Source organism: Diospyros lotus, chromosome 14, assembly GCF_014633365.1.
Source record: "Diospyros lotus cultivar Yz01 chromosome 14, ASM1463336v1, whole genome shotgun sequence".
Classification (NCBI taxonomy): domain Eukaryota; kingdom Viridiplantae; phylum Streptophyta; class Magnoliopsida; order Ericales; family Ebenaceae; genus Diospyros; species Diospyros lotus.
The window spans coordinates 626083-652712 of record NC_068351.1 but is presented as its reverse complement, the minus strand read 5'-3'; the positions used below and the strand labels follow the sequence as shown (position 1 = coordinate 652712).

The window sequence follows — 26630 nt, the reverse complement described above, 5'->3', positions numbered from 1 at the left end:
ACTAGTATTATTATTATTATTATTATTAAGTATTCGGTTCAGTTCAATTTGAAATCGGTCTAAAATAAAATAATAAAATAAAAACTTTAACCGTAAATTTTAAAATGTGATTAAAACTAATTTAACCGGACAAATAGTAATTATTGCCATTCCTATTTATACTCTCAATCCTACTTTTGTCTACCTGAAGGATACAAATTAATATATATAGTTGTGTGGTTCCCTTTGGTTATAAATAAATGGATTTGATTTGGAACGTCTCTTTTACTAATTATTATTATTATTATCTGATTGTACGTGCATGCCAAACTACAGTTAGTTCATGGCCAAATATTAATGTGATGGGAGAATAAAATAATAAGGTCATTAATTAATGAGATTACACTGCCTGATATCAAAGTTATATATAGTTACAAATAGATGAGATCAGTAAATTCAAGATCCTTAATTAGTGAATAAATATTATGACTTGATTATTAATAAAGCAACAAAATATTGAGCAGAGATGAAATTTTAATCTAATAAAAAAAAAAGTAGAAATTATATATAAATAGAGAGTTTGTCAATATATACTCAATATCCTAGCTAGATCAATAATTTTTTATTACTATTTATTTGATCATAATTAAATCCATATGACCCCTTTTCCCGGCCCCTCCAATATTAACATTTTTAGTTAAGAAGATATTGATACATATAGTAACTAGTAAGTGTAAAACTGTGAAAATGATAATATTTGAAATTGGGGGTATAATAATGTAATATAGGGATATTGTTGGGGAACTAAAGGATTATTATTATCACTTATCGGGGGTGAAAGTGAAAGGGGGGTACAGAAGACAAAAAAGAAAGAGCTTTTCGCTGCATGCATCATCTTCATGCACGCGTCCAGTTCCATTCAGAACGGGAAAGTGAAGAGAGGGAAAGCGAAAATTATGGAAAATGAGGAGAGAGAGAGAGAGAGAGAGAAAGAAAAACGGACTGATTTTAGGGAAGGAAGGAAGCAACGGAGAACCGATAGTAGCACTTTATCTCGGGTTTTCCCGGAAAATATGTCTTCAACCATTTTCGCGGGAAAATAACGAGGTCCTAGCTAGGAACCATCTTATCCATTTGCTAGGAAGTTTCTGTATGTATTTTCTTCTTCTTCTTCTTCCTCTTTTTGTTTGTGTTCTCTCGTTGGAGCAACAGATTTCCGGCAAAGCCAGGGGAAACGATGTCGTCGTGGTCTTCTTCAGCTACGGTTCGGGTGGACAAAGCGACGAGCGACCTTCTGATCGGTCCCAATTGGACTATGAACATGGATATTTGTGATTCCATCAATTCCAACCATTGGTACTCCAATTTTCGGAACCTCTCTCCTCTCACGTCTGTAAAGTTTATTTATTTCTTAATAATTTAAGGCTTAATTAAATAGGTCTTTCTTTTTCATGTGTTACAGATTTTGACAGTCATGGCTATGTACATACACATATCATGAATGTGTATGTTCATGCGGATGTCTACGAATAATTTATTTTGAATTGATTGGGTGATAATAAGGAAAGGGTTTGAATTTTCCTAATCTTGAATTCCCTCTGGGTATTTGCTCCAAACCATACATAACTATATATTCATTTCCTTTTTCTTGTGTTGAGAATGCAAGCTTTGGGGGGAAAGGAAAAAAAAAAAAAAATGTTAGGATTTGGTGGTGGATTTATGTGTTCTTATGAAACAATTGAGTCTTAAATTCTGAAATGTCTTTCTATTCTATTTTCTTTTCTTTTAATCTTCATGCTTTGTCATTATGTCATGTTTGTCTGTTAAATTGCTCAGGGAAGCAAAAGAAGTTGTCAAAGCCGTGAAGAAAAGATTGCAACATAAGAACCCTAGAGTTCAATTACTAGCATTGACGGTAATATTCATGTGGAAATTTTTGGTTCATACATCAGGAGAACATTGTGCTTGAGCTTTCCTTTCTAATACATTTAATATGTGGCATGTTCCAGCTTTTGGAGACAATGGTAAAAAACTGTGGTGATAATGTGCATTTTCATATTGCTGATAGGAATATTCTGCAAGATATGATCAAATTTGTGAAGAAGAAGGTGAGTTTTCCTTGTACACCTTCTTGGGGATTAGCTTGTTACTAGGTGCTTGCTGTTCTTCGATTCATTTCTCGCAACGTTTTAACTGCAAGAATTTCCTTTCAAATTTGTTCAGTTTGAAAATTGCAATCTGTTAGTGTGCTTGTGTATTTGTGTCCCGATATGGGTCTCTGAATACATATCAGTGCAAATAGATGGTCCCTAGAGTCCATGCAAGTAATGGCTTGTACTCTCTCTCTCTCTCTCTCTCTCTCACGAAGTGACCTGTTCTATTTTTGATATTTTTATTTGATGTTTGCTTATTATTGTTTATACACATATCATCACCTTAGGAACAAATGTCTTGATTATTTCTGCAGGCTGATATACATGTAAAGGACAAAATGCTGGTGCTCCTAGATTCTTGGCAAGAAGCATTTGGTGGGCCTGAAGGGAAATATCCACAATATTACTGGGCATATGAGGAACTGAGAGTAAGCATCCTCTCGATATCGTCTTGGTTGATTCTGTGTTCGTGTTCTAAACTGACAATAGACCGTTTCACTTGGGTTTGTTTTAATGGAGTTGATATCTTTAATGGTATCATGACCTGCATAGGAAGGGTTGTTCATACTTCATACCATTTTGAACATAATCATAATCAAATGTATTTATCTGGAAATAAACATGTTTCAACAGTAGGCTACGATATGTGTCATTACTTCATGGGAGTTGAATTGATGAGGTATTGGAATATCAAGGAAAGCATGTTCTTTCTGTATCAGAGGAGTGAATAAATAATTTACCATGTCCCTGGTTGTGTGTGTTTGATTTCTGTTTCTGTTTCCTTTTATTTGGGGAATAATTCATATGTGCCAACTCTGCACGCCATATATTTCTTATGCTGTATCTATAATTTGTGCTTAGTCCTATAGACATCAAGCAGACATTATTTTATACTCTGTTTCATTTCTGTGACAGCATTCTGGAGTAGTATTTCCTCAGCGATCGTTTGATACAGCTCCAATAATTACACCACCTGCATCTCATTCAACTCCGAGTTATGCTCAAGCAAGCTATGGGATGCCAATTAATTCTTCAACTAAGCTTGAAGAAGCCATGGCAGCTGAGATGGAAAATTTAAGGTAAGTGTTCAATTTTGGTTATGCAAAAGCTGTCGCATCTTACTTGGCTGCATTATCTTTGTGACTCATTTTCCTATGATCACTGCCTTAGCTTATCAAGCATTAATTCAATGAGGAATGTTTCGGATCTCTTAGCTGACATGCTCCAAGCTTTGAATCCAGGTGACCGTGAGGTATTTCCTGTTCTCTGCTTGCCTGTCCTCCGAGCACCTACTAACAGAGCCTAACATGTTGGTTCTTTTGTACTTGTAGTCAGTAAAAGATGAAATAATAATCCATCTGGTCAACCAGTGTCGTTCCAACCAGAAAAAGCTGATGCAAATGTTGACTACAACTGGGTAAGTTCTCTTACCTCCTCTGTGCTAGTTTCAATCCATTTCAATACTCTTGATCAAGAGTTCAGTGAGTTCTCTACATTGTCTCTGCTTTTCTTCTTCTCAACCTGTTCACAGGTCTGCAACACTTTCAAACTTATTTATTAATTTTCTGTTTCCTTCTGCATGTTCATCCTACAGAACATTGTTTGTGTCATGGATCTCTAATTCCTGAGCGGTTGTGGCTGTGGCAGGGACGAAGAACTTCTTGGTCGGGGTCTTGAATTAAATGATAGCCTGCAGATTGTCCTTGTGAAACATGATGCTTTAGCTTCTGGTTTTCCGTTGCCAACGGAAGCGTCGAGTTCCAACAGCAAATTTGTTGAGGCACGTGAAATCAGCCCCAAGTCGAACGGGGGGCAGCAACCCAGCAAAACACCAGATGCCAATCCTTCTGCACCAGCTGTTACTGCAACAAAGGACCAGGTTGAAGACGAGGAAGATGACTTCGCATTACTAGCACGAAGGTTGCTTTTTACTCATGCATGGCTTATCATATATTATATATTCCTCAGGGGGTTTAAGTAATTGCAGTTGCACATTAATGGAAGATTTCTGTATTACTCTCCTCAATTGTATGGATGCAGGCATTCCAAAACCAGGCCAACTACTTCTCAAGATACATCTTTGGGTACTAGTGAAAGTGTTACTTCATTGAACTCTAGCAACAATGCAGTATCATCCATGCCTGTGGCCTCAGTTCCTGTCCCGTGTAATGCATTAGTTGTGTCTGATCCACCGGTACCAGTTAGGATCACAACTGAGCAAGATATGATCGACTTTCTGACTCTCACCTTATCAACCGTAACAGCATCTCCTGAAACTCCTCACACTACTGCCACTGCTTCTCAGAACATTCATCCTTCTGTGTCCACCATACAAGGATACCCCAACGCTGACCAGGCTTCTTCCTCAAACCAGGGACAAGTGCCCTTCAACAGTTATGTTGCTCCCTGGGCTCAGCCTCAGCACCAACCCCAAGCACTCCCTAAACCTCATGCTCAATCATATTCTCCACTGCAGGTAGAACCTCAACCCAAAACCCAACAGCAACTACAGCCTCGGCTCCAATCGCCATTGCCACTGCAGCCGCAAACGCGACCTCAGTGCCCTCTATACTCATCTGGCTACCCCCCTCCTCCATGGGCACCAACTCCTGGTTATTTAAGCAGCCAGAATCATTTATCTACAACACGTAATCCTTATTCAAGTCTGCCAACAAACACATCTTATTCGCTCGTGGAAGGAGGCAGACAGTTAGAGCACTATGGTACATTCCCTGTGAGAGCGAGCAATGGAGGATTACCTATGAATGGGGAGCCGAGAGTGAGCTATGGCCCTCGGACCCCTACCCCTGCAGGTGGACAGAAACCCTTTGTTCCCTCGTACCGATTGTTTGAAGATCTTAATATTCTTGGCAATGGAGACAGCAAATTTAAGATGACAAGCAGCACCTCTGGCTTGCCAGGAGTCTCCAACCAAAGTATGGTGGGTGGGAGAAAGTAATATGTTTATTGTATGATATTCTGGTTTTTCTGTCCCTAGTTTGCCATTTTTGTCTTATATATATGTGTGTCTGTCATCCATTTTCCAATTCGCACAGTTGTAGGGTCCTTGCAATCAGTCCCTTGCATCACCACAACATTCTTTGATCATCTTTGATAAAGAAAACAATACTGCTCCACATCATGATTTCTGAAGCCATTGAAGATTAATTCTGGTTGAAGCGTACCTACAGGTTTAAAGTTTCTTTCTTTCTTTGTTTGGTTTTTGTTTTTTTTTTTCCTTTTAAAGCTATAGAGGCCTGGAAACTAGTAGGATATTGGAGCTCATTTTTCGATGGAGGTTAAATTTCTTAAAGCTTCACCCCCCTCCCCCAAAAAACATGGAAGATGCTGCCGCTTTCAACAGACAACATACCAAGACTGCTTAAAAGATTATTCAGGCCACTATCAACAAAACATTTAATTTTCATAATGATAATCCAGTTGCTATACAAGTTGAACAAAATGCCTGAAGAGGAGTAAGGATTTTAACAAGCCAGAAAAGCTAGGAGAAACTGAAAAGAAAAAAGATGATATTTACACCATGTTTAGCTAAATATATCATCAGATTATTTGCCAAAGCCTCCAAAGGAATATGGTGTATTCCTTCCCAACTCTGTACAGATCACCTCGCCAGTGGAGGCCAATTGAATACATTGCATATACTTTTGAACACTTTGACGCAACCTGTAATTGTTTCTTCAAGGAGGAACTGGAGCAGCATTAGCATACCCAGCGAGACCCAGTGATCCCCGTTTGCAGCCCAAATAAACTTTGATGACCCCTCAAATGCAAGCCCTTTCCACTGTACAGCTGCTCCCAAACTGGAAGGCTTGTATGCATGATATGAATCAAATGTACATTCATCTTGCTGTAGTTGGTTCAGCAGTAAAGAAAGACACGCCAGCATCTGTAGCACCAGCAGCAAGTAGCACTTGATAAGGATCAAAGGTGACGCAGCTTACAGGACCTATTTTCGGCGTCATGAAGGCTGAAAAAGATCTAGTGCTGCTTAATCGTTCTCCCTTCAAATTGAAGATTTCAATAAGCTGTTTGGCTGAGCCACAGGCAATGACGGGTGCATGTCGATGAATGGCCAAAGAAGTAAGAGAGCCCCTTTGACCATCAATTGTCAAGTAGGTATTCTTCTGCCGTCTGACATCAAGAATCTGGATGTCACCGGCTTGAGATGCACTGACAATCTGAGTGTAAACAGGTATAAAGCCATGGGTTTAAAAACGACCTTATTTTTACAAAGGAAAAACGCCTACCTACAGCAAGAGCGTCAGAAAGACCTCACATTTGTAACTGAGCACTTGTATTAAAGGTGTCGAGTCTGTACCTTTGCTGGATCAAGTCCAGGTTGAAAGCCAATCCCCACAACTCTTTCAATACTTGAGGCATGTGGCCTAGCTGAACATACAATCCTGGCACAGATTAAGAAGCCACGAAAGATAAGATTGGACATTGATTATAACCAATTATATTCCTATTAATGATATAGAAGGTGAGAAAACAATTATGAGAGAAAAACTTAAGAGATTAGTCTCTTAGTATGTTATTTATAATAGGCACAACGGGCCTAATAACCTACAAGCTTAGCTTATAGTCTTAGCCTAATTACATATAATTATAACAAATAAATAAATAAATAAAAACACTAACAACAATATGTAATATATCTAATTATACTAATAATTCTAGTACTCCTCCTCAAGCTGGAACATAGATATCATATGCACCAATTTTGTTACAGATATATTCTATTCGATGACCGTTTAGAGACTTAGGGAAGACATCGGCAAATTGATCACTAAAGTTAACAAACTCTGTAACAATTAACACCTTCAATCAGTTTTTCTCTAATAAAGTGACAGTCGATTTTAATATGCTTAGTCCGCTCATGGAACACTGGATTGGAAGCAATGTGCAAGGCAGCCTGATTATTACAAACAAGCTTCATAGGGGACACTTCACAAAACTTGAGTTTCTCTAAGAGTTGCTTAAGCTAGGCTGCCTCTGCACTGGATCTAACTACTACATTTTGTTTCTTATTTTTCCAAGAAATAAGATTTCCTCCCACAAGAACACAATATCCAGAGGTCGACAGATGATCAGAAGGAGAGCCGGCCCAATCTGCATCTGCATAACAACAAATATCTGTGCGCCCCTTATTCTCATAGAGTATCCCTTTACCCGATGCTTGTTTGATATATCTTAGAATCCGAATAACAGCATCCCAGTGAGAATCACATAGAGAATTGAGAAACTGACTCACCACACTCACAGCAAAAGTAATGTCGGGACAAGTGACTATGAGAAAGTTTAGTTTGCCTACCAATCTTCCATACCTTCCAGGATCTGAGTAAGACTCCCCCTGTCCCAGCAAGAGTTTGACATTTGATTCCATTGGGGTGTCAATTGGTTTGCAGTTCATCATACCGGTTTCTTCTAAAACTTTCTGAGAAATTGAGATCCCATCTATTGATTAAGCAACTTCAATCCCAAGAAATACCAGAGTTTGCCTAGGTCTTTAGTCTAAAAATGCTTATGGGAGTGGAGAAGATCTGGGGAAGAACTACGTGTGTGTTTACCACGCTAACATGACTCAATCAAAAATAGACAGCGATGACAAACTAGGAACTAATTTCTTCAATTTGGAGAGGCTGGGATGACCAAGATGAGAGTGGAAAAGATCTGGGGAAGCAGCACTAGTGTAAGCCATTAGCACAGCAAGATGATAGTGACCCTGTAACTCACGTCCGACGCCAATCGTCCACCCCGTACCCTAGTCCTGTACACAAACAGAGGTAGGAGTGAAAGTGACTGAGTAGTTAAGGGTTTTAGTAAGCTAACTAGCTGAAATCAAATTGAAAGGACTGTCAGGGACATATAAAACCGAATTTAAAAATAAAGACGAAGTGGGTGTGGTTTGGCCTATCCCTTTAACTATAGTTTTGGTGCCATCAGCCAAGATAACTGTAGGCAAGGTATCAGAATAAATAAGTGAAGAGAAAAGAAGTTCATTACTATACATATGATCAGTGGCGCCAGAATCTATAATCCAAGGATCAAGGGATGGGCTTTTAGCAACGCAAGCAACGTGATTACCAGGATGAGACTGTTGGGTGGCCTGAAATTTCAAAAAAACATCATACTCAGTTGCAGACATAGGTATCAACTGTGAACTCGATGCAAATTGGGCGGAGCAGCGGGCCGACCATGTTTCTTCCAACACCTGTCCTCAAGATGACTCAGTTTCTTACAAAAGGTACACTGTGGACGTGTCCGATTATTATTACGGCCTCTATTTCCTCCTGAGTGAGAAGCCTGAGACACAAGGCCTGAAGATTTGGTTGGAGGAACATGAGAAGAAGAGGACATACCATGTGCCGATCATGTTCAACAACCTTTTAAAAGAGTCCTTCATGGTAGGATTGGTGGAGCTGGTCAAGATTTGATGCCTGATGGTGTCAAATTCTGGGTTTAGACCGGAAAGAGCAATAACCATAAAAAACTTCTCTTTAAGCAACTTGTTCGGTCTTGATCATAGTAATGGGAAGAAGAGAATCAAATTCTAGCATAAGAACCCGAACCTATCCCAAATAAGATTCCATGGACGACTCTTGCTTCAGATTCTTGATATTAGAGACCACAGTGTACAAACGTTGAATGTCATTCGTATAACATTCTTCAGCTTCCTTCCACACATCAACACAAGTTTCAAATGGCCAAAAGAGCTGCATGATATGGATCAATGGACTGCCATAGGAGACTACATAATTGGGCATCAACTTGTTCCCATCTAGCCCGATTAGCTTCCAACACACTTTCAGCCTTTGTGGTTAGATGATCAACTTGGCCTTGCCTTTTGAATCACATTTTGACAAAGGCTGCCCATAAGAGATAATTGGCAGACCCTATCAACTTGACAGTGGTGATATTGGTTGTTTTGAGATTGGAGACAGTAAAGGACTGAGAGGCCGCAAGGGCAACAGGTTCAATTGCGGGAGTAGCACCAACAGAAATTGCGTCACTAAGGTTAGACATAGCAAGGATTTGACACCGGGAATAGGCCTAGAGAAGGGAGGCGAGTTGATCTGGAGAAAGCAGGAGAAAACAGCCGACGGACGCGCCTTTACGCGCCGGCGCGTGGGGGGCAGATGGTTGTGCGTTGTGGTGGCATGTGGGGGCTCTGGCGGCTGCGATTTTCCAACGACAACTCAGCCTAAAGGCGACGAACCCTAGGGTAGGGTCGGTTCCAGCAAACGACGGTCGGACAATGATGTTCTGGCGTGAACAGTGACAATGAAGGAAAACTAGTTTTTTTTTTTTTTTTTTTTGCGTGAACAATGACGGTGAAGAAAGAAAATTAGGGTTTTGAGGCCGCTGGAAAAATATACATAGCGGTGGCTAGGGTTTTTCTCACCAATGGCTTTGATACCATGTGAGAAAACAATTATGAGAGAAAAACCTAAGAGATTAATTTCTTAATGTGTTATTTATAATTGGCACAACGGGCCTAATAACCTACAGGCTTAGCCTAATTACACATAGTTAAAACAAATAAATAAAAACACTAACAACAATATACAATATATCTAATTATACTAATAATTCTAATATATAAACTATAAAATCATGAGCACCTTCTTGATGATTAGCAATAGTTTCAAACATAAAGAAATAAAGAAATAAATTAAAAACTTGAAGCCTCAGGACAAGACATAGTTGTCATACTTATATTTATCAGGAACGAGAACAATCTCTATTCAAGTCACATATATAATAACAACTTGCAATCGTAATATATATAATTTCTTACCTTTCAGGAGCTCTAATGTCAAACAGTCTAACAGAACCATCTACAAAACCAGCTACAAATTGACCCCCATGCGCTTGTGAAGCAGACTACATAAACATGGATAAATATGACCATTAAAAACTAGAAATATTCTCAGGGAAAAAAAAACAAAAAAACTAGAAATATTGTCATTGACAATAAAAGATGGTTACAACACAACTAAGAAGAAAAAAGTAGTAATAGTGCAGGTAATAGGTTAACCTACAAACAAGGATCCACAAGATCAATCATGGACAGGTAACAAGTTAATCTACCAACAAGGATCCCAAACAACAATCAACAGAATGAAGATCATTTCAAATGGATCCTCAAAAGCATGCCAAGACCATAGAAAACAAAAACAATGATAATAAATTGTTTTATTTATTTGTTTTAGCTTACTTTGGATTCCTGTATCTACATTGAGTTATTGTTTACAGAAGTTAGAGAAAGAAGAAAAGCAAAATAAAAAACCCAGAACTAAACAAAAATCATGCCGATGAAGCAACTCTACAGTAATAAATTATATCAGCAAACAATTTCACCTCATATAATTTAATAACTGCAAAGTTATTTTTATCATGCAATTTGTTTTCCAAACTGATCCAAGCAAGTTGCATACTTTAGCAACAGTGATATTATGGAGTTATGAGCATAAATCACCTATAGAAAAATTTCAGAAAAGAAGAAAAAGGTGATGCTATAATTGAATACAACAATAGAGAAAGCAAGTCAAGTAGGACAAAATGACATAAAAAAGCTATACGTTTGAATTAAAACCCACCAAAGCTGAGATGCTGTATTCTGAGGAGGAAGGAATAGAATTAACAAGTTGTTCTTTCTCCAGGTCCCAGATCATAATTGACGATGTTTCGCCAGAAGCATACTAGTAATAGCAGCATTAAAATAACACATGAGCAAACAAAAAATAAAAAATTGAGCAAGTAGAAATATGCCTATAGTTAGCATATACCAAGTATCCAGATTGTTGCTGCCAATCCACAACAGCATTCACACTTCGAACACCAGGTCTGTGACCTTGGATTGAAGAGAATGCAGTTACAAGTTTCTGTTTACCCCTTAAAGAGAAATCTTTCCAAATCCGGACATTGCCATCACCTGAGTAGCAAGCGCATTACAGAAGTTACATGTAATTAAAAAGCAAAGCTTGCAGAAAAACTTCATAAGCACCATGAAACTGAACAAATACAGAACAGAAATTTACATGAGCCAACAAGAAGCAAGCTGTCATCGAGCTCATTTAATAGGCAGAGCTTTGATATTCCTTTGCGAGGATAATCATGATTGTCAAAGCTGTTTAGAAGAGTATTTTCCTCATAATTCCATATCCTGGAAATATATAGTAACAAACCAGTTAGTAGAAATGTACAACATACAAATTGAATTTACAGTGCACAGATCATTCAACTGAACATGGATGCAATTAAGTATACTAGAAACCTCATTAATATACCTAGCAAAAGAAAAAAAAAAGAAACCTCATTAATATATTTCATTCCATGCTGCACAGTTTTAAATATTCTACAAACTCAGGGTCAAAGCTTGATAATCAAAAACCAGAAACACAGGAAATTTAGCCCCAAGTTGAGAAATTTAAATCACCTAACTAAAATTTACTTAAATCAACTGCAGTTACAGAATCAGTTCAACAAAATTTGTTACTAAGCCATTTCATCCATAACCACAGATCATAGAGATGGCCTGGTTAGCACAAAATCAGTTTGCTGTACCTATTTGCAAAGATGCCAACTTGGTGTAATCCTCAATACATCATGGATTTGATTGCTAAAGAAAAAGGAAAAGAAAAATAAGTAAACGTATATGAAAGTCACAAACCTAATTCGTTCAGTCTCATCCGCAGCAATGACAACAGGAAAGAAAGGTTGCAGTAAAATTGCTTTGGTACCCGTCTCAAATTTTGTATCCCAACTAGGAATTTGACGCAATTTCTTAACAGCTGACAAGAAAACAAAAGAATATCATTAGGGCTTATAAAATGAAATATTATCAAGAAATTGAAATGGAAACAAAGACCTGGGCTTATACCAGAATTAGATCACAAACAAATGTATCATAAAATCATAGAGAAAACTAAAGACTAATCATAACAAAGACCCACTAGAATGTTGGCATTTTGTGATTTGATCCAGGGCATATTTTTCTCTCTTGGCCCTTCTAGCCATTATTTCTTCACTATCATCTGCAGGTGTAAGAAGAGGCTTTGAGAAGTGACCGCAACTCCAGTTGTAGATTGTCGACTTTGGAAGGAAACAACGCTCTCGAACTCCAGAAGCTCCACCAGAACCTAAAAGTGGATCAGCTAATCCACTGTCATGAGAATTCATTAGGTGAGGCCTAAGTTCTAATGACAGAACTCTCCGCATTCTTGGTAGTGGTAAGTAACTCGGTCGAGGAGGACTAACAGGAGGAGTTCTAAAAGTAAGTGGCAAATTGCCTGCAAACAGGTTCCAAATAGTAAATTACTATTAGAGAACAAAAGAAAAAACAGGATTGCAAAGGGTAAAAACTCGTAATAGATAACAAAGCAAGAATGTAATACAAGCAAAGGAGCAAAATATCACCTTGTAAAGCAAACACTAGCAAAGAGTCTGCTAGTAGTTAGAGTGTCATAAGACCAATAATTAAGAAATGACAACCAATTAAATCTGTAATCCATAATAGATGGGCAAGGCTACCAAAATTGATTGGATTATCCTCACATCAGATGTGATAAGGCAAGTAGGTGTTGTTGTGACCTGACTACTGGAACCTACATCTATCAGTTAAGTGATTTTGTCCTTTCCCCTTAAACAATAAACTATACTCATGCCCTGGAAAACTTGATCAACTGATGATGCTCAATACAAGAACCACAATCCAAACAGAAATAAAAAAATTACCTCCATTCATATCAAACCAAGAAGATGAACGAGCTAAGCCAGCAAGACTTGGAGTTGTGGGTTCACCTGGCTGAACACTGCTGTTGGTAGGCCACACAGGTTTTGTCAGCACTTGCTCAATCCCAATAATGGACAGCACTCGCTGACCAAGCCTGGCAATACGTGGTGATGGATCCCGGGCCAATGTAAGCATTGCCAATACACATTGTGAATACAATGCATTATCTAAAGGCTTTGGCCTTGTATGATCTACAATCCCATTGCTCATGCAGTCATTGAGTACAGAAGAATCAGAGTGTTGTGATGAATCATCAGACAGTGGAGAACCATGCATTCTTCTGGAGTTAGAAAGGGGGCTACTGGTAGAAACCCTCCCATCTCGGATTGCTAGTGGGTTGTCTCCACTAATTCTTAACAGAGGACCAATTTGGGAAGGACCCATACTTCCATGGGGCATGTACTGCGTTGGAGCAATATAACCAGTTCCTGTGCCTTTGTTAGCCAAAGAAGGCAAAGAAGTAAGCACAGAACCAGACTGGGGTTTACAATATGCCGCAGCAATTGGCTTCAAGTGTTTCTTGTGGTGAAAGGCAAACTGCGCCAGAGCTGTTAAATGGGGGAGAATTATCATTCACACACTTCAAAATATAATAAAATGCCCACCAAAGTATAGTACAAATAAGAATAGGGGATAAAAAGCGGGAAATACAACCCAATATCATGGGATTGAACATGAAACAGAAAAGATGATGGATAACACCATAATACACGGCAATAAACAACTAACATATTTAAGATACAAGAAATGGTTTCAGAATGATCACATTAAACAACATTTATGTAGGATAATTGTACAGTATCCAACTGCGGGTATCTAGTATATTTTAGACAACACAAGGTGGCTAGGCGTAATATATTTTAGTAAGAGAACTACCATTGCAACCATATACTGCACATTAAACTCAGGTCTAATATATCTATGACATTAACCCTGAAGCCACTTTTTTCATTATTTTTCCCCTTCTTGCTGAGTGAAGCCAATTGTTTCCAATAAAACAGAAAAAATCATGTTAAAACATATAATCTATCAATGACAAATTTATCATCAGGCGTTACATTTCAAAAATTAATTTCATAAGGAATGTACTACAATAAGTATTAGGTAAAAGAAGAAACAAAAGCAGAGAAAGATAATAAAAAGAAAAGAGGATATAGGACCATTTAAGCAATACTTTTCCAAAGTAAAAATGTGTAGTTAACTAACCAAATCATACCAACATTTACCATTTCAATCATCTTCTTTTCAAATAAGAAAATTAACAGTTTTCAGTTATTATATTTACTATTTGACAGAATAAAGAAATCTACCACGTGAAAATGTTGTGAGGGTCAACATACCTACAGCAACCTCTTCCCGCACAAGTGGGCTTCCATCAGAAACAACACTTAGAAGGCTTTTAATAATACTAATTCCAGCAGGAACTTTTTCATCATCATCATCATATTCTTCATCTCCAGCAGGATCTCTTGACGAGTCAAATTCAACATCAAGTAAAGTGCCCAGTGCAAAAACGGCTGATGCTCTAACCTGAAAAGAAGTTACTTCTACAATTGCTGTACCTAAACTAAATGCATAAATCAAAATTTACATATCTAATAGAAAATAATTTAAAAAGAAAACAAATGAGACCTCTGGTTGTGGCTGAGAGAGTAGAGGTGCATATATAGCTGGCGCATCTGCCTTCAAACCTATTAATTTTGCCTCTGTAAAATCCTCCCAGAGCTTACCCAGACAGAGACAAAGCCAGTGAAGAAATAGGGGTTCAGTTTGAATATCATTTGGCTTTGAACTCCGAAGATGCTTCAAGCAAACATGTAACAAACCAGCTTCAATACAAGCCTCCTGACCCCGCCTGTGTCCATCTACAATAACAGCCAAAACAAATGCAGCCATTGCACGCTGTTCTTGATATGCTTCCACATTATCAAGAAACCTTATGAAGTACGTCTGCCCCCCATCCTTTACCAGATCTACCTGGCACGACTATTGTCCAACGAACAGAACTCGAATAAACAAAATATCAAATAAGGGTACAAAATGCAAGCGAAATTGCAACACATAATCTGCCACATGAGAGGAGGTTTGAAATGCAATAAAATACATATAATTTTATGTTATACATTGACAAAAATTGTTTAGAAGATTGCTAGTAAACAAGAAACTCCTATATAAACCTTATCAAGTGCAAGGATCTTTGTCCATATAAACACGAGAATCTGCTGCAACTCTGGAGTAGTAGTTTGCAACAGCTTTAGAACATATGGAAATATTCCAACAGACAAGGCCTGCAAGAAAGAAACTTCAATTAAGTAAATTACTGAATGAGTTTCCACAAACTACCAGTGTTCATACAGAAAAGAAAAAGAAATTTTTAATAGCAAAGCCACAGCAAATTACCAGATCTACAGCCCAGGGACCCATATCAAGGAATTTTCCAAGAAGCACCAAAGCACGAAACCGATGGCATTGACTAAGTAAAACCTAAGACAAAAAAACAGATTGATGATGGTTCATTGAACAGAAAAAAGATAGAAAAAACAAATAGCACACAAAATGAAAACCAGAAAGATGAAGAGCTGCATTATCAGCCAATTATGAGGAAAAAAGAGTATTTGGCTGGGGGTGATTGGCTCTGCACCAAACCTTCACATTCTTTGTAAAGAAGCAATATCATAAAGGTGAAAATCTGTTTAAACCTCATCCTGAGGATATGCATTCACAAAGTTTGATTTAGTCACCTATGTCCCTATATGTTTGTTATAGGCACTCAAAAGGGCAATTTTCCTTTCTACTGGATCTTAAGCAAGAGAAATTAGCATGAAGGGAAACACAACATTTTGTAACATCACGGATCCTCACCCAAAAGTGCCAGCTGAAGGTGATATATGAGTTCACTGGACCAAGTAATGTACCCAAGATCTCCCCAATAGACGGCCCATGTGCGATTAGGTTGTGAGAACTCCTAACGTCCTTGCCAGAACAAAAATCTCATATTATCTAAATCTGACCCAAAGTAAGTCTCAAAATGCTTTCCTAGCCCGTACCCACATGATGTTAGTTCTATGTTAGCTCTGATACTCTACCTGTAACACCATGGGTCGTCACCCAAAAGTGCTAGTTGAAGGTGACTATTGGATTCATGGGACCAAGTAAGATATCCTAGATCTCCCCCAACAAACTACTGGTCTGGGATTGATCATGACAAACTCTCTTCTTTTTTATTCTTGGCATCCTTGTCGACTAGAAATCCATACCTCAAACTGACCCAAATCAGTCTCAAAACACTTTTCTAGCCTGTACCAATTTAGAAATGGTCCTAGGTTGGGTCTGATACCATTTGTAAGACGAGGTTTTCACCCAAGAATGCTAGTTGAAGTTAACTTATGGGTTCATGGGATGAAACAATAAATCCACTACCTCCCAATTAGACTTACCAATGCGGGAATGGGTTGTGACAGCAGCTAATATTCATAACCATTGCTGAAGCTTTTGCAACTGCAGGTTTTCTTCTGTCTTCACCCCACAACTCCCGCAGACTACTCAGTCACCAGTGTCATTGTGAGAAGTTTCACCAATGCATCAAACTAGTCTACAATCAGCCTAAAGATGAACTTTTACCAAATTATACCACTTCGCCATATACCCAGGTATGACATGTCTTCAAAGCTATGGCAAAAAACATAAATGAAAAAGCCTAAATGGTTGCATCCCACACTATGACCGAATACAAAATCCTAGTTAATGTATTTATCCCAAATCAAACATGAAAAAACAACTAGGCTGACAGGGAACAATTTACCAGAAGAAAATTCTTCTTGATTACTGCCTCTATAGGCAAATGTGAACTGAAATGCTCAGACATGTACTGTAATCCATTTGCATTTGCAATTTTGCATGATAAAGAATGCTTTAAATCTCTCGACAATTCACACAAGTCTTCCTCAAAACTTACCTGAAAGAAAGAATTTCCTACCAAAACATAACTGAAGCACAAGTCCAATTCACATTTCACGAGTTTTTTAGTATCATTTTGACAAAAGTTACAATCAAAATTTAAAGAAAAAGAACTTAGCAAGAGACACTGAAATCATGAAACCTTCAACCCTAAAAGTTTATTTGCAGGCACATAAAATAAAAATAAAATGACTAAATTATGGACAATGATCATGCAAGGAACCAAACCTGAAGAACTATGGGCAATTGCTCAGGCGGTTTTTTATGCTCAGATCCATGATCAAGCCATACCTCAAAAGCTGTTAACTGTTCGGTAAAGAAAGAACTTGGCTGAAACAAAAAAATATAACGTCACTACAAAAATGAATTTATAAAAGGTATAGAAAGCTAAAAGCAACTCTAAATCTAGATTCACAATGTAATTTTGACAAACTAGAAACACATTTAGGTAAAATATTGGCAGTAAAAAATACATAGAACTTAAGGAATGAAACCTGGAAAGTGGCATTAGGATCCTCAACTAGAAATGGAAGTTGAGAAAGGCAGATTTCAGCCGCCATATCCCAGGCATCCCTATATTGCAGACAATGAAACATAATGAGCACCAGATAAGTTAACAAGAAAAGAATGAAGTTGCAATAATATAGACTACCTACCACATATGATGCTGATGGGTGAGTGGCAACACAGGATAAGAGATTGGGGAACAATTTGCAGACCGCATTATTCTCTCAGCAAGTAAAAAATTTCGGAACAGACTGGCAACTAAGAGATCTTGTCTGAACAACCTCTGAAAAAGTTCTGGAAAGAAAATTTGAGGTATCACTTCCACATCAGCAAATATGTCTAAGAACTAAATGCTCAATCACAACAATTGCAAAAAGTAATACACAAACAGTATGATTCTTGCATTACCACGCGGGAGAACATTCCAAGCGATCGTGTCAGTCACTGCTGTAAAAATCCAGTTTAGTTCTCCCAAAAGCGTTTTACGGTCATTTTGGCGGCCAGGAATTCTGTCTATCAGTGAATAATCAAGAGATTCACTATGTAATGAACGGGTGCAGAACCTGTGACACAATTAACACAATTAGTCAAGAGATTCTCAAATGATTAACTAGCCCAATTAACACAATTAATAAACCACCAGATAACCGATGATACAAAGGCAATTGTGGAAAAACATCCAACAAGAAAAACTGTTCAAGGACCAAATATGGATATTTGCCAACAATGCCAGGAGCGGTTCAAAGTAGAGAATAAATGAATATTAAAAAATTATAGTTCAGTAACAGAAGTAAAGCATGCCCATGCAGAAATCTAGCAAACAAGCATATTTAATGTGCAAACATAAACTTCAATTATAAATATCAAACCCTCCAAATTGATAAAATAAATGAAAACAGGTAATCAAAACTACTGTGAACAACAAAGCAGAATACAAATATAAGAATGCATCCTGGCTCAGTAATTCGGTCAGTGCTAATGTTGTTACGATCCTACAGCCTCAAACTAAAGAATGCTACCTCGTAGAGTTGAAGGATAAAATCCCACATGGCATGCTACCCACTAACTCTTAAAACAAGGAAATTGTTTCAATTCATTTACTGGAACCCAAAATGCAAGAATTGCAGTGCTTGTACTTTATATAATTGCTTTCTTTTTTAGTGTAGATTGTCTAATTGCTTTTCCTGAAGGGAAAATTGCATAAAAGCTTCTTCTGGATGTAAATCCAGCACAGATGCACTTTTTCGTATTTTGTATGGTGTATAGGGGTGACTAAGTGACTCCCACTTGGCACCTTCATTTAATACAAATCTGTCATTTCTCATGACGGGCAGATTGCTACTACAGCATCATGCTTTCCTCGACCAAGTGAACCCATTTGTAGATAGTGCCCCAGTATTCGGTCCAATTTTTTGGACCAAATATCATTACTCTTGTGGATATTAATCAATAAAAATAGAATATAAATATCAAGATCATCTTCCAAGTTCCAAGAGTTCTGGAAAGAAGAGTATCATAAAGATACAAGAAGCATCTTCCCCCTTCAGACACAGTTTCCCGAAAAAGTAACAAAAAAGATAAAGATAGCTCAACATATCAATCTGGCAAATAAAAATTGTTGAAAGTAAACAGAGATTTTGGGCCAAAATAACTACGCAGATAAAAAAAAGGAAAAAGAAGTGAGAGGAGTCCTAGTTCGCAACCCAAGGGTTAACCTATGATCCACTACAGAGTACTGACACAGGTCCCGAGGAAAGCAACTTAGACCTTGTGTTTCAAGTAGATCTCATGGGCATGGATGGTCGTGATTATACTAGATTACCCTATGGATGAGGTATGCCCAAGATCAAGGTGCCATCCCCAATGCAAGGGGCTCTCCACTTTGCAGATTGAGAGAGCGTCATTCTTTGTACACAGCCTTCAGCTATAGAAAGTAACTGCTAGTAAACATTAAGAATTTTAGAGATCAAAAGGCAAGGGCACAACAATCACATCTTAAGTGGCAGAATACAAATTTAAATTCAATCACAACAACCATCAATTAAATGTTATGACCATCCAAAAAAGAAAAAAAACAAAATTTGCTATTTCTCAAAGGGAGAAAGGAAAAAAAGAAAAGAGACGAAAAATTGCTGAAACAAGTAAAATGAAAACCAAACAGCAGATGAAGTAATTTAAACTTCAAAAATAATATTTCTTACAAGGAATTACTTCCAATAATATCTAGGAAACTAATGAAGAGCTAGTAATTTCGGAAATAAATAAACTTGCACTCCTAATAAAATGTTGCATGGCAAGGACAACATAATCACAGAACAGACAAATCAAGCCAGTCTCAAGGATGTCACATGCAATACAACTGAGGAAGAAAAAAGAAAAGTGGGTGTACGCATAATTTGACACACAAAAACAATGTCCAATAAAAATGTTAAACAATGATCAAAGTCAGATAACCATTTATGCTTGCCAGGTCTCAGGTAACAAGTTGAAATATTAAAAATCCAGACTCCTAAGCAGCTGCAATTCAGTAAATGTATATTTAAATAACTCAGTCAATATTAGTGGCGAGGCAAAACATTCAATGTCACAGGCAGGTACATCGCACAGAGCTAGACCAAAACCCTTTCTTTACTCCTCCCTCCAATTAACCAGAGTCCTAATGGCTTATACTCAACCAAGTGCACATTAAAACATAAGGAAGAAGCTTTAAAAAGGGAAACAGTCCAGCACGTCAAAAAACATGAATCACAACTGAAAATGGAAGTGACAATAGTTGAAAACAAAGTGTCACCATCTCAATGCCATCTTGATGGGCGTGGTGAGGCATGACGTAAACACATCAGCAGGAAATTCAGCATTCTGAGGAAGAGTCTCATGTGCCTCACAGGCTGCTAGTAGAATGCAATCCCTCATGGAAGATCCCAAGGAACCACTGCCACTCCAGTCCTCAAGCTATAAGAAGAAAAACAATCACCCTTACATTCTGAAACTGAAGAAAAATGGATTGTTTTTTTCACTATAGAAAAATAAGTTTCTACTATTCATAGCTAGCTAGCAGACAAAACCAAATACCTCTATGAAAGCATTGACAATCAACCCAGCAGCAGAGCAGTCAAAAACATAAATGGATGGTGTCTTCAACCAGGAATCAAGGTCACTGATTGGCAATGGGACATATTGTGTATAAGTCTAGACAAAGTGAAACAATAAGAAAATTAAAATTCTGATATAAATTAACACTAATTGGCATGGAAAGAGTTTCAGTAATGAAACCTTATTGAATAGCCAAATTTCACCATTGGAAGTTGGCTTTGGCACACCATGTCCATTGTAATGAAATAGAACTCTTTCGGACTTGTTTGATTTGCGAGACGAAGTACAAAGTTTCTTCACTTCCTCCACAGTGGGATCTAATTGGGTCCTGTAGCGTGCCTGCACAATTTTTGTAATGCATGAGTGATGGGTTGAGGAAGGTTTTGATTTGAGCCAAATAAAATATATGAGAATCAATAACTCTTCAGTTCCACCATTTGGGTAAAAATAAAATGAGGGTCCTCTGACCTCCTGGAATATTTTTATGGGTGGCACACCAGGAGGATGAATCCAAAATGCACATAAAACCTCAGAAAGAAAAAGGCATTGTTTCAAGTTTTTGATGCAATTGTAGGACCCTATTGACATGCAATGACGAACGATCCATCCCCACCCTCCCTCTCAAGATTACATGTGGCTACATGCACACTTTCACCCCAACAAGGATAGCTCAAAACAGTTCCCTCAATTGTTTAACTCGATGACATTAATTAATAATGATAAAGAACAAAGCCATCTTATTTCAACCATTCAAATTATTTTCTGTCAACATCATTACTGAAAGATGTTGGAACAACCAGACTCAGTATATCTTTCTTTTGGTTGGATAGTAACCTCATCAGAACCATGCATTAACCATGACAGGGGAGCGAGTAACAAACTAAAATATTTATTTTAGATATGTGATAGTAACCAGTCATTTCAAATATCAAAAGTATTGCACAATGACACTTTAAAGTGAAAATAAGGGCTTAATAGCACAAATGGGGAATCTCACCTTCGATAGCCACCTCTCATACTGAGAATTTAATGTTTTCCCAATTGCTTCAAGTGCCTTCTGAGGGGCCATTGAGAATGGATCTGCAAAGAAACAAATTTAAAAATAAAAATGGATCACAACTTCAATAATAAAATTGAATAAGAAGTCCCTATCTGCAATGGAAGTAAGATGTTAATTCCTTATGATCCATTAGTTTGTGGCCATAAATTAATGACAAAGAAGTAAATAACAAACAAGCACATATATTAATGATCAATTAATGAAATGAAATAGGAAGAAACATATTTTGGAGCATGTTAACAGGGGGGAAAAAAAGAAACATAAAGGTAAATCTTTAGAGATAATACAACAACTGCCCCTCCCATTCAAAATTTGACACACCGACCTTGTAAGAGTTTATAGTGAGAGTGGGCTTGCTAACATAGTGAAATGGCTAGTTTATGGTAAAAATTGAAAACAATTTAGCAACATTAAAGAATCAAAAGTTTAAGAACGTCAAAACCTTTTGAAGTATCTTCATCCGCCATTAGAAACATAATCAATCAAATCACACTTAAACTTTAAAACTTTGTCATTTTTTACTCTAAAACCCAATCTCTCCTAACAAGTATATTAAACCAAGCATCAGCATGCCATCTCCTGCCCCACCACTTCACAGTTTCACTTAAAGTACATGTGTGTCCTGGACATGTCCAATGCATGTTCATCCACGTTCTGACACGAGCCTGTGGCCAACACAGCCAGACACCATTGAGCAAGTTCAAAACATATGAGCATCAGTACAAGACAGATAAACCCAAGCACTAGCATTGGGAGATGCTCTGAAGCAAAAATTTTCATGCTTTAGCTAGTAGGCTAAGTGATGCAACTATATTTGTTTTCAGTCAAAAAATAAAAAATATATATGAAAACACTACCCATCTTCTCAGTGATCCCTGATCACCAGTCAATTCACTAATAACTTAAATGTCAGCATTTTGTTAATTAATGTATTGAGAAGAACCAAGCAAAAACCATGAAGATTGTACCTATCCAGCACTCCATTCTGGCACAAGGGGATATCTTAATTACATCCGGTGGGTCAACACTAATGTTCAAACAGAGAACAATTGCAACAGCTCCTGTCCTCATCTGCCATAAAATTTGAGGTTAATACAATCACAGATATATATATTAATAATTAATAAATAATACAATAACACAAACACTAAACATACATACTATAGAATCTACAGGGAAGCAGTGAGAACATTACAGAATGAAAAGTAACATAAACTACCTAAGAAGTGAAATACAAGGATAAAATATATACATATAATCTCAAACAAACACAAGTGGAAAACAACCGGCATGCACAATTTTCTCAATCAAAGGAGAGCTGCATATCTCAGTTATTAGTTCAGGGAATTAATCCTCTCCCCCCCACCCACCCGCTCTCTAAATGATAGCTTTAGTTGAAATATAAGGATAAAATAAACATGAGTAAAAAATAACTAGCATGCACAGTTTTTTCCAGTCAAAGCAAGGATGGCTGTATCCCTCCCCTCCCTCTCCCCTCTCTCTCTCTGAGGGAATTCAATATTATACATTTGTTTTCCAGTACTTCAAATTATGCCACAAATCTTAGGTCATAAGGATTGGTAGCGGTAGTCTATATCAAGAAATATAAAAATAAGTTCAAATTTTGGTACACAACCTGATTTCCACAAGAATTCAATTAACATTTTCTGTGAAGAGAAATTTCTCCATTAATTTTATAGAAACATAGAATAGTGGAAAGACAAGGGAATTGAAGAAGAACAAGATGACAAGTAGAAGATTTTATTCATTATCCAACCTTGGTTTATTTTTCCCTACTTAATAACAAGCAGTCACCATATAAACAAGCATTGCCCATACAAGTAGTGACCATATAACCTTGGTTTCTATATGTTTATCTAGAAACTAAGAATAGGAAAAATATGTGTGTGTGTGTGTGCCTCTCTCTCTCTCTCTCCCCCTGAGATGGAGGGTGTCACAAACAACAACAATCACAGACAATGGGAGATTTTCAAGATAGGATGGAAAATTATCAACATTGCTGATGCTGTTGATAGGATGTTCACATTGCTAAAGGCAATGATCAAATGTTACTCACAGTAGAAAGGGGCATCAGAGTTCAGAAATCTTTTCATCTTTTTGGAAGTTAAATTCAATTGGCTCACTGAAAGCTTTGTCTAAGATCTCTGTTACTAATTGGTTTGGCATGTAGGTGCTTGGGACAAGATGACCATGTATGCAAAAGTGGTGATCTAACACTTTTCTAGCAGGGGGATAGAATTATGGTATCTCAGTGGTCACAGGAAACTCCATCGAATGATTTAATCCAAAACTGGAAGGGAAAGGCTCAAAGGAAGTGTCCACCATCCTGGAAGATTTCATGAAGCCTTGTTCTAGGACTAGAGGCATAGGGGCTCGAAATCAAATCGAAATTTTTGAAGGGCTAGATTGAGGAGCTTGTGGTTAGTGCATGAGGTGGGTCAAAAGTAGGCAATTTACTTCCATCCACTGGAAATTAGGAAGCTGTTGTTTGCTTCTTCGTCTGTTTTGTAAAGATCTAGGAACCAGGTTTTGCATTCTTCAGATGGATGGAATGAAAACATAGTCAATTTGGGGAGGAGAGAATAGGAGTGTTGCTGCTACAACGAGGGAAAAAGAGGTGTTTCTATGATAGGCGGGGTTAGGTTTTCAGGGATGTGAGTCAGGTAGCTGTTCTTAGTTTGGTATGATCTGCAGAAGTAGGTTGCAGGGTTTGAAGCAAAGGAAAAAAAAATGTACAATGGAACTTAAACCCACAACTCACTTCAAAAACATAGTTCACAACCCCAAGCTACAGCTCTGAAGGCTAAGATTCAATGGGAGAATCAAACTTACATCTCAAAGCCAAAGGCACATCAAACCTATGTGAGACAGAGCAAATGAGAAGTCCATGTTTTCTTTTTCTTTTTTTCTTTTCTTTTCTTCCTTTTATGCAGCTTGGAAAAGGTGCCTTTGGAAGGAAGGATGCTTGAGATCTTCAATAAAGCTCTACTTAGGAAGTTGACATGAAGGGAAGTATACACCAAGAGAAGTTTGAGGAGAGCCATGGGTTCAAGTATTAGTGTCCCAGTGGTGATTGGTCTACCTTCAAGGTTATTATGTCTTAGGGACTGGGTCTCTATCCAATTTGAATCAGATAAGTTCAAAGTATTCACTTTAAGGTCATGGAGAGGGTGATCTTCTGAATCATCTCTCCTATTGCAACTTTTAAGACTTAAAAAGGTCTTCCACTCCCTGGTTTGTGCTTAGCAGAATAAGATCAGGTATTCACTTCACTTCAGTACCGTCATTCATCTATTCAAAACATTTCTAAGATTATACATGTTCCCGCATATATATTGCTTTGCATAAATTTTTATCTCCAATACAGCAGAAGAGTGCTGAATAAAACAAAAATCATCCAAATTTGATTACCACTTCATTCTATAGCATTGTGGAGAGTTATAGCCTTAGGGATCAGTAATTCAAAGGTAGTTCGAGTTTAGGAAGATCTATCCCCCTTTATACTCAAAATCCAATGAAGATCTGACCAAAAAGCATTTTCAACCATGAAATGGGGGTTTAAGCAATGATCCTCAATCTACTTTGAATTGGAAAACAAAAGTAACTTTCAAGCCATTTAATAACCATAATTTTCACCTTGCAAACAAACAGAGTTTTCCAGACAAATTCATTCAATGTTTTGTCGTAACGCCTACACGGTTAATAATGGAAACATGTTCAGTGTCTTGTCGGAATGTCTAGACAGTTAATAATAGAAATTTGTTCGGTGTCTTGTTGGACGTCTACATGGTTAATTATACAAATTTATTCAATGTCTCGATGGAACATCTACTGGGTTAATCATACAAATTTGTTCAATGTCTTGTCGGAATGTCTACACGGTTAATTATACACTTTTGTCCAATGTCTTATCGGAACGTCTAGTCAGTTAATTGTTGCAGTGTCTGTTTTCAGTCAAGACTCATGAATTAGTATAGACAACACAAAAATAATAACAATACTCAATGAAGTTAACCTAGCTCCCTCCTTGGATGAAGGCTATGAAAGCTAAAAGCGAACCGAGCAGAAAAATTTAACAGCATAAGTATAACATCATCGATCCATCATACGAAGAAACGTAGCAGCCTCAACATAGACAACAATTAAAGAAAAGAAAAGAAAAGAAAAAATGCGGTATAGAGGGAAGGAGGAGCTTACTCTGTCCCTAATCCGCCATTTTGAGACCAAGCCATTGTCAGAGGGACCAGAGGGAACACACTCATCCTCCAAAGCTTGATGTCTTAGGTCGCACAGAACAACGGTTTGGGGCAAATACGCCATGGTGGTAGAAGTGGCGCAACTACTGCCGGAGTTCCGCGAGTTCGCGTCTCCCGTCCCCCCAACCAAATCCAGTTCTTCAGGGCTGGAGCACTCGCCCAAGTGATTCGAAACCGCCATCCCGGCACCGGACGCGCAACCACAAGCAAACCGCAATACCAGGCGGAGCAAGTACTCGGGGGGACAGGCAGAGCAGAGTGAGGACACGAAACCCTAGGGGAAAAAAATCCAGAGGCTTCCTCCCGGGGAGGCGGTCTAATCGACGAAGCCGCTGAACCAACGGCGCATGGAGATTCTCCGGAGGAAATCCAGCTCCGAAATCCCTAGAAACGCTCGGACGCGACAATTAGCGGTGGAATTTGGAACCCTAGGCGACGGAGAAGGAGAGGAAGGAGGCGGGCGGCCGTAGAGCGGTGGCAGGAAAGGTTTTGCTTTGAGAGAGAGAGAGAGAGAGTAGAAGATTGAGACAACTTTCTTTCTCTCTTTCTTTGCTTTTCTTTGTGGGTTCAACTTATATACGTGCCCCCGCGTGGAAACTGTGAATATACGCCATCCCAGCGGCCAGCGGCCAGCGGTGCGTGCCCTTAAGACACCCCCAATCGGCCCCTCCCTGTCATTTAGTACGGACGTTACAACTGGAATTTTCTCACTTACGTACTCTCTTTTTTTTTTTTTCTTTTTCTTTTTCTCTTTCTATTGTTATTATTATTATTCGGTACGGACA

The 26630-nt window shown here is 38.0% G+C and overlaps 2 protein-coding genes across 5 annotated transcripts; one reads left to right on the top strand and one right to left on the bottom strand.

Moving 5' to 3' along the window:
• The first annotated feature begins 902 nt into the window (after positions 1-902).
• LOC127791132 (TOM1-like protein 6) lies at positions 903-5526 on the top strand. Of its 2 annotated transcripts, XM_052320923.1 has the most exons (10): positions 903-1335; positions 1442-1581; positions 1816-1894; positions 1989-2087; positions 2447-2560; positions 3048-3211; positions 3303-3384; positions 3464-3549; positions 3780-4052; positions 4173-5526. In XM_052320923.1, exons 4-10 carry the CDS (start codon positions 2001-2003, stop codon positions 5089-5091), a joined length of 1725 nt encoding a protein of 574 aa, XP_052176883.1. In that variant the 5' UTR covers positions 903-1335; positions 1442-1581; positions 1816-1894; positions 1989-2000; the 3' UTR covers positions 5092-5526. The 2 variants fall into 2 exon arrangements, with proteins under 2 accessions (XP_052176883.1, XP_052176882.1); XM_052320922.1 differs by lacking the exon at positions 1442-1581.
• A 9-nt stretch (positions 5527-5535) lies between these two features.
• Positions 5536-26411, bottom strand: LOC127791131 (regulatory-associated protein of TOR 1-like). 3 transcript variants are annotated; one of them, XM_052320920.1, is made up of 23 exons: positions 25787-26411; positions 22537-22639; positions 21506-21588; positions 20689-20847; positions 20488-20604; positions 20207-20367; positions 17824-17978; positions 17565-17709; positions 17403-17481; positions 17137-17238; positions 15352-15435; positions 15129-15239; positions 14584-14937; positions 14292-14481; positions 12960-13499; positions 12113-12448; positions 11830-11950; positions 11198-11322; positions 10946-11091; positions 10757-10858; positions 9955-10040; positions 6472-6556; positions 5536-6331 (listed from the first exon to the last, which is right to left on the bottom strand). In XM_052320920.1, exons 1-23 carry the CDS (start codon positions 26024-26026, stop codon positions 5993-5995), a joined length of 3963 nt encoding a protein of 1320 aa, XP_052176880.1. In that variant the 5' UTR covers positions 26027-26411; the 3' UTR covers positions 5536-5992. The 3 variants fall into 3 exon arrangements, with proteins under 3 accessions (XP_052176880.1, XP_052176881.1, XP_052176879.1); XM_052320921.1 differs by having other exon boundaries at positions 12894-13499; positions 14292-14518; positions 14627-14937; XM_052320919.1 differs by having other exon boundaries at positions 12894-13499; positions 25787-26410.
• Positions 26412-26630: the final 219 nt, after the last annotated feature.

Bases quoted from the DNA above. Each gene is read 5' to 3' on its own strand.
- LOC127791132 (XM_052320922.1), top strand. From the start codon at position 1,217: ATGTCGTCGTGGTCTTCTTCAGCTACGGTTCGGGTGGACAAAGCGACG. The intron at 3,212-3,302 runs GTAAGTGTTCAA...TCACTGCCTTAG, and splicing joins GCTGAGATGGAAAATTTAAG to CTTATCAAGCATTAATTCAA. The intron at 4,053-4,172 runs GTTGCTTTTTAC...GTATGGATGCAG, and splicing joins TTCGCATTACTAGCACGAAG to GCATTCCAAAACCAGGCCAA.
- LOC127791131 (XM_052320919.1), bottom strand. From the start codon at position 26,026: ATGGCGGTTTCGAATCACTTGGGCGAGTGCTCCAGCCCTGAAGAACTG. The intron at 14,938-15,128 runs GTTTATATAGGA...GTTGGACAATAG, and splicing joins AGATCCTTGCACTTGATAAG to TCGTGCCAGGTAGATCTGGT. The intron at 10,859-10,945 runs GTATATGCTAAC...TGCTATTACTAG, and splicing joins AGCAACAATCTGGATACTTG to TATGCTTCTGGCGAAACATC.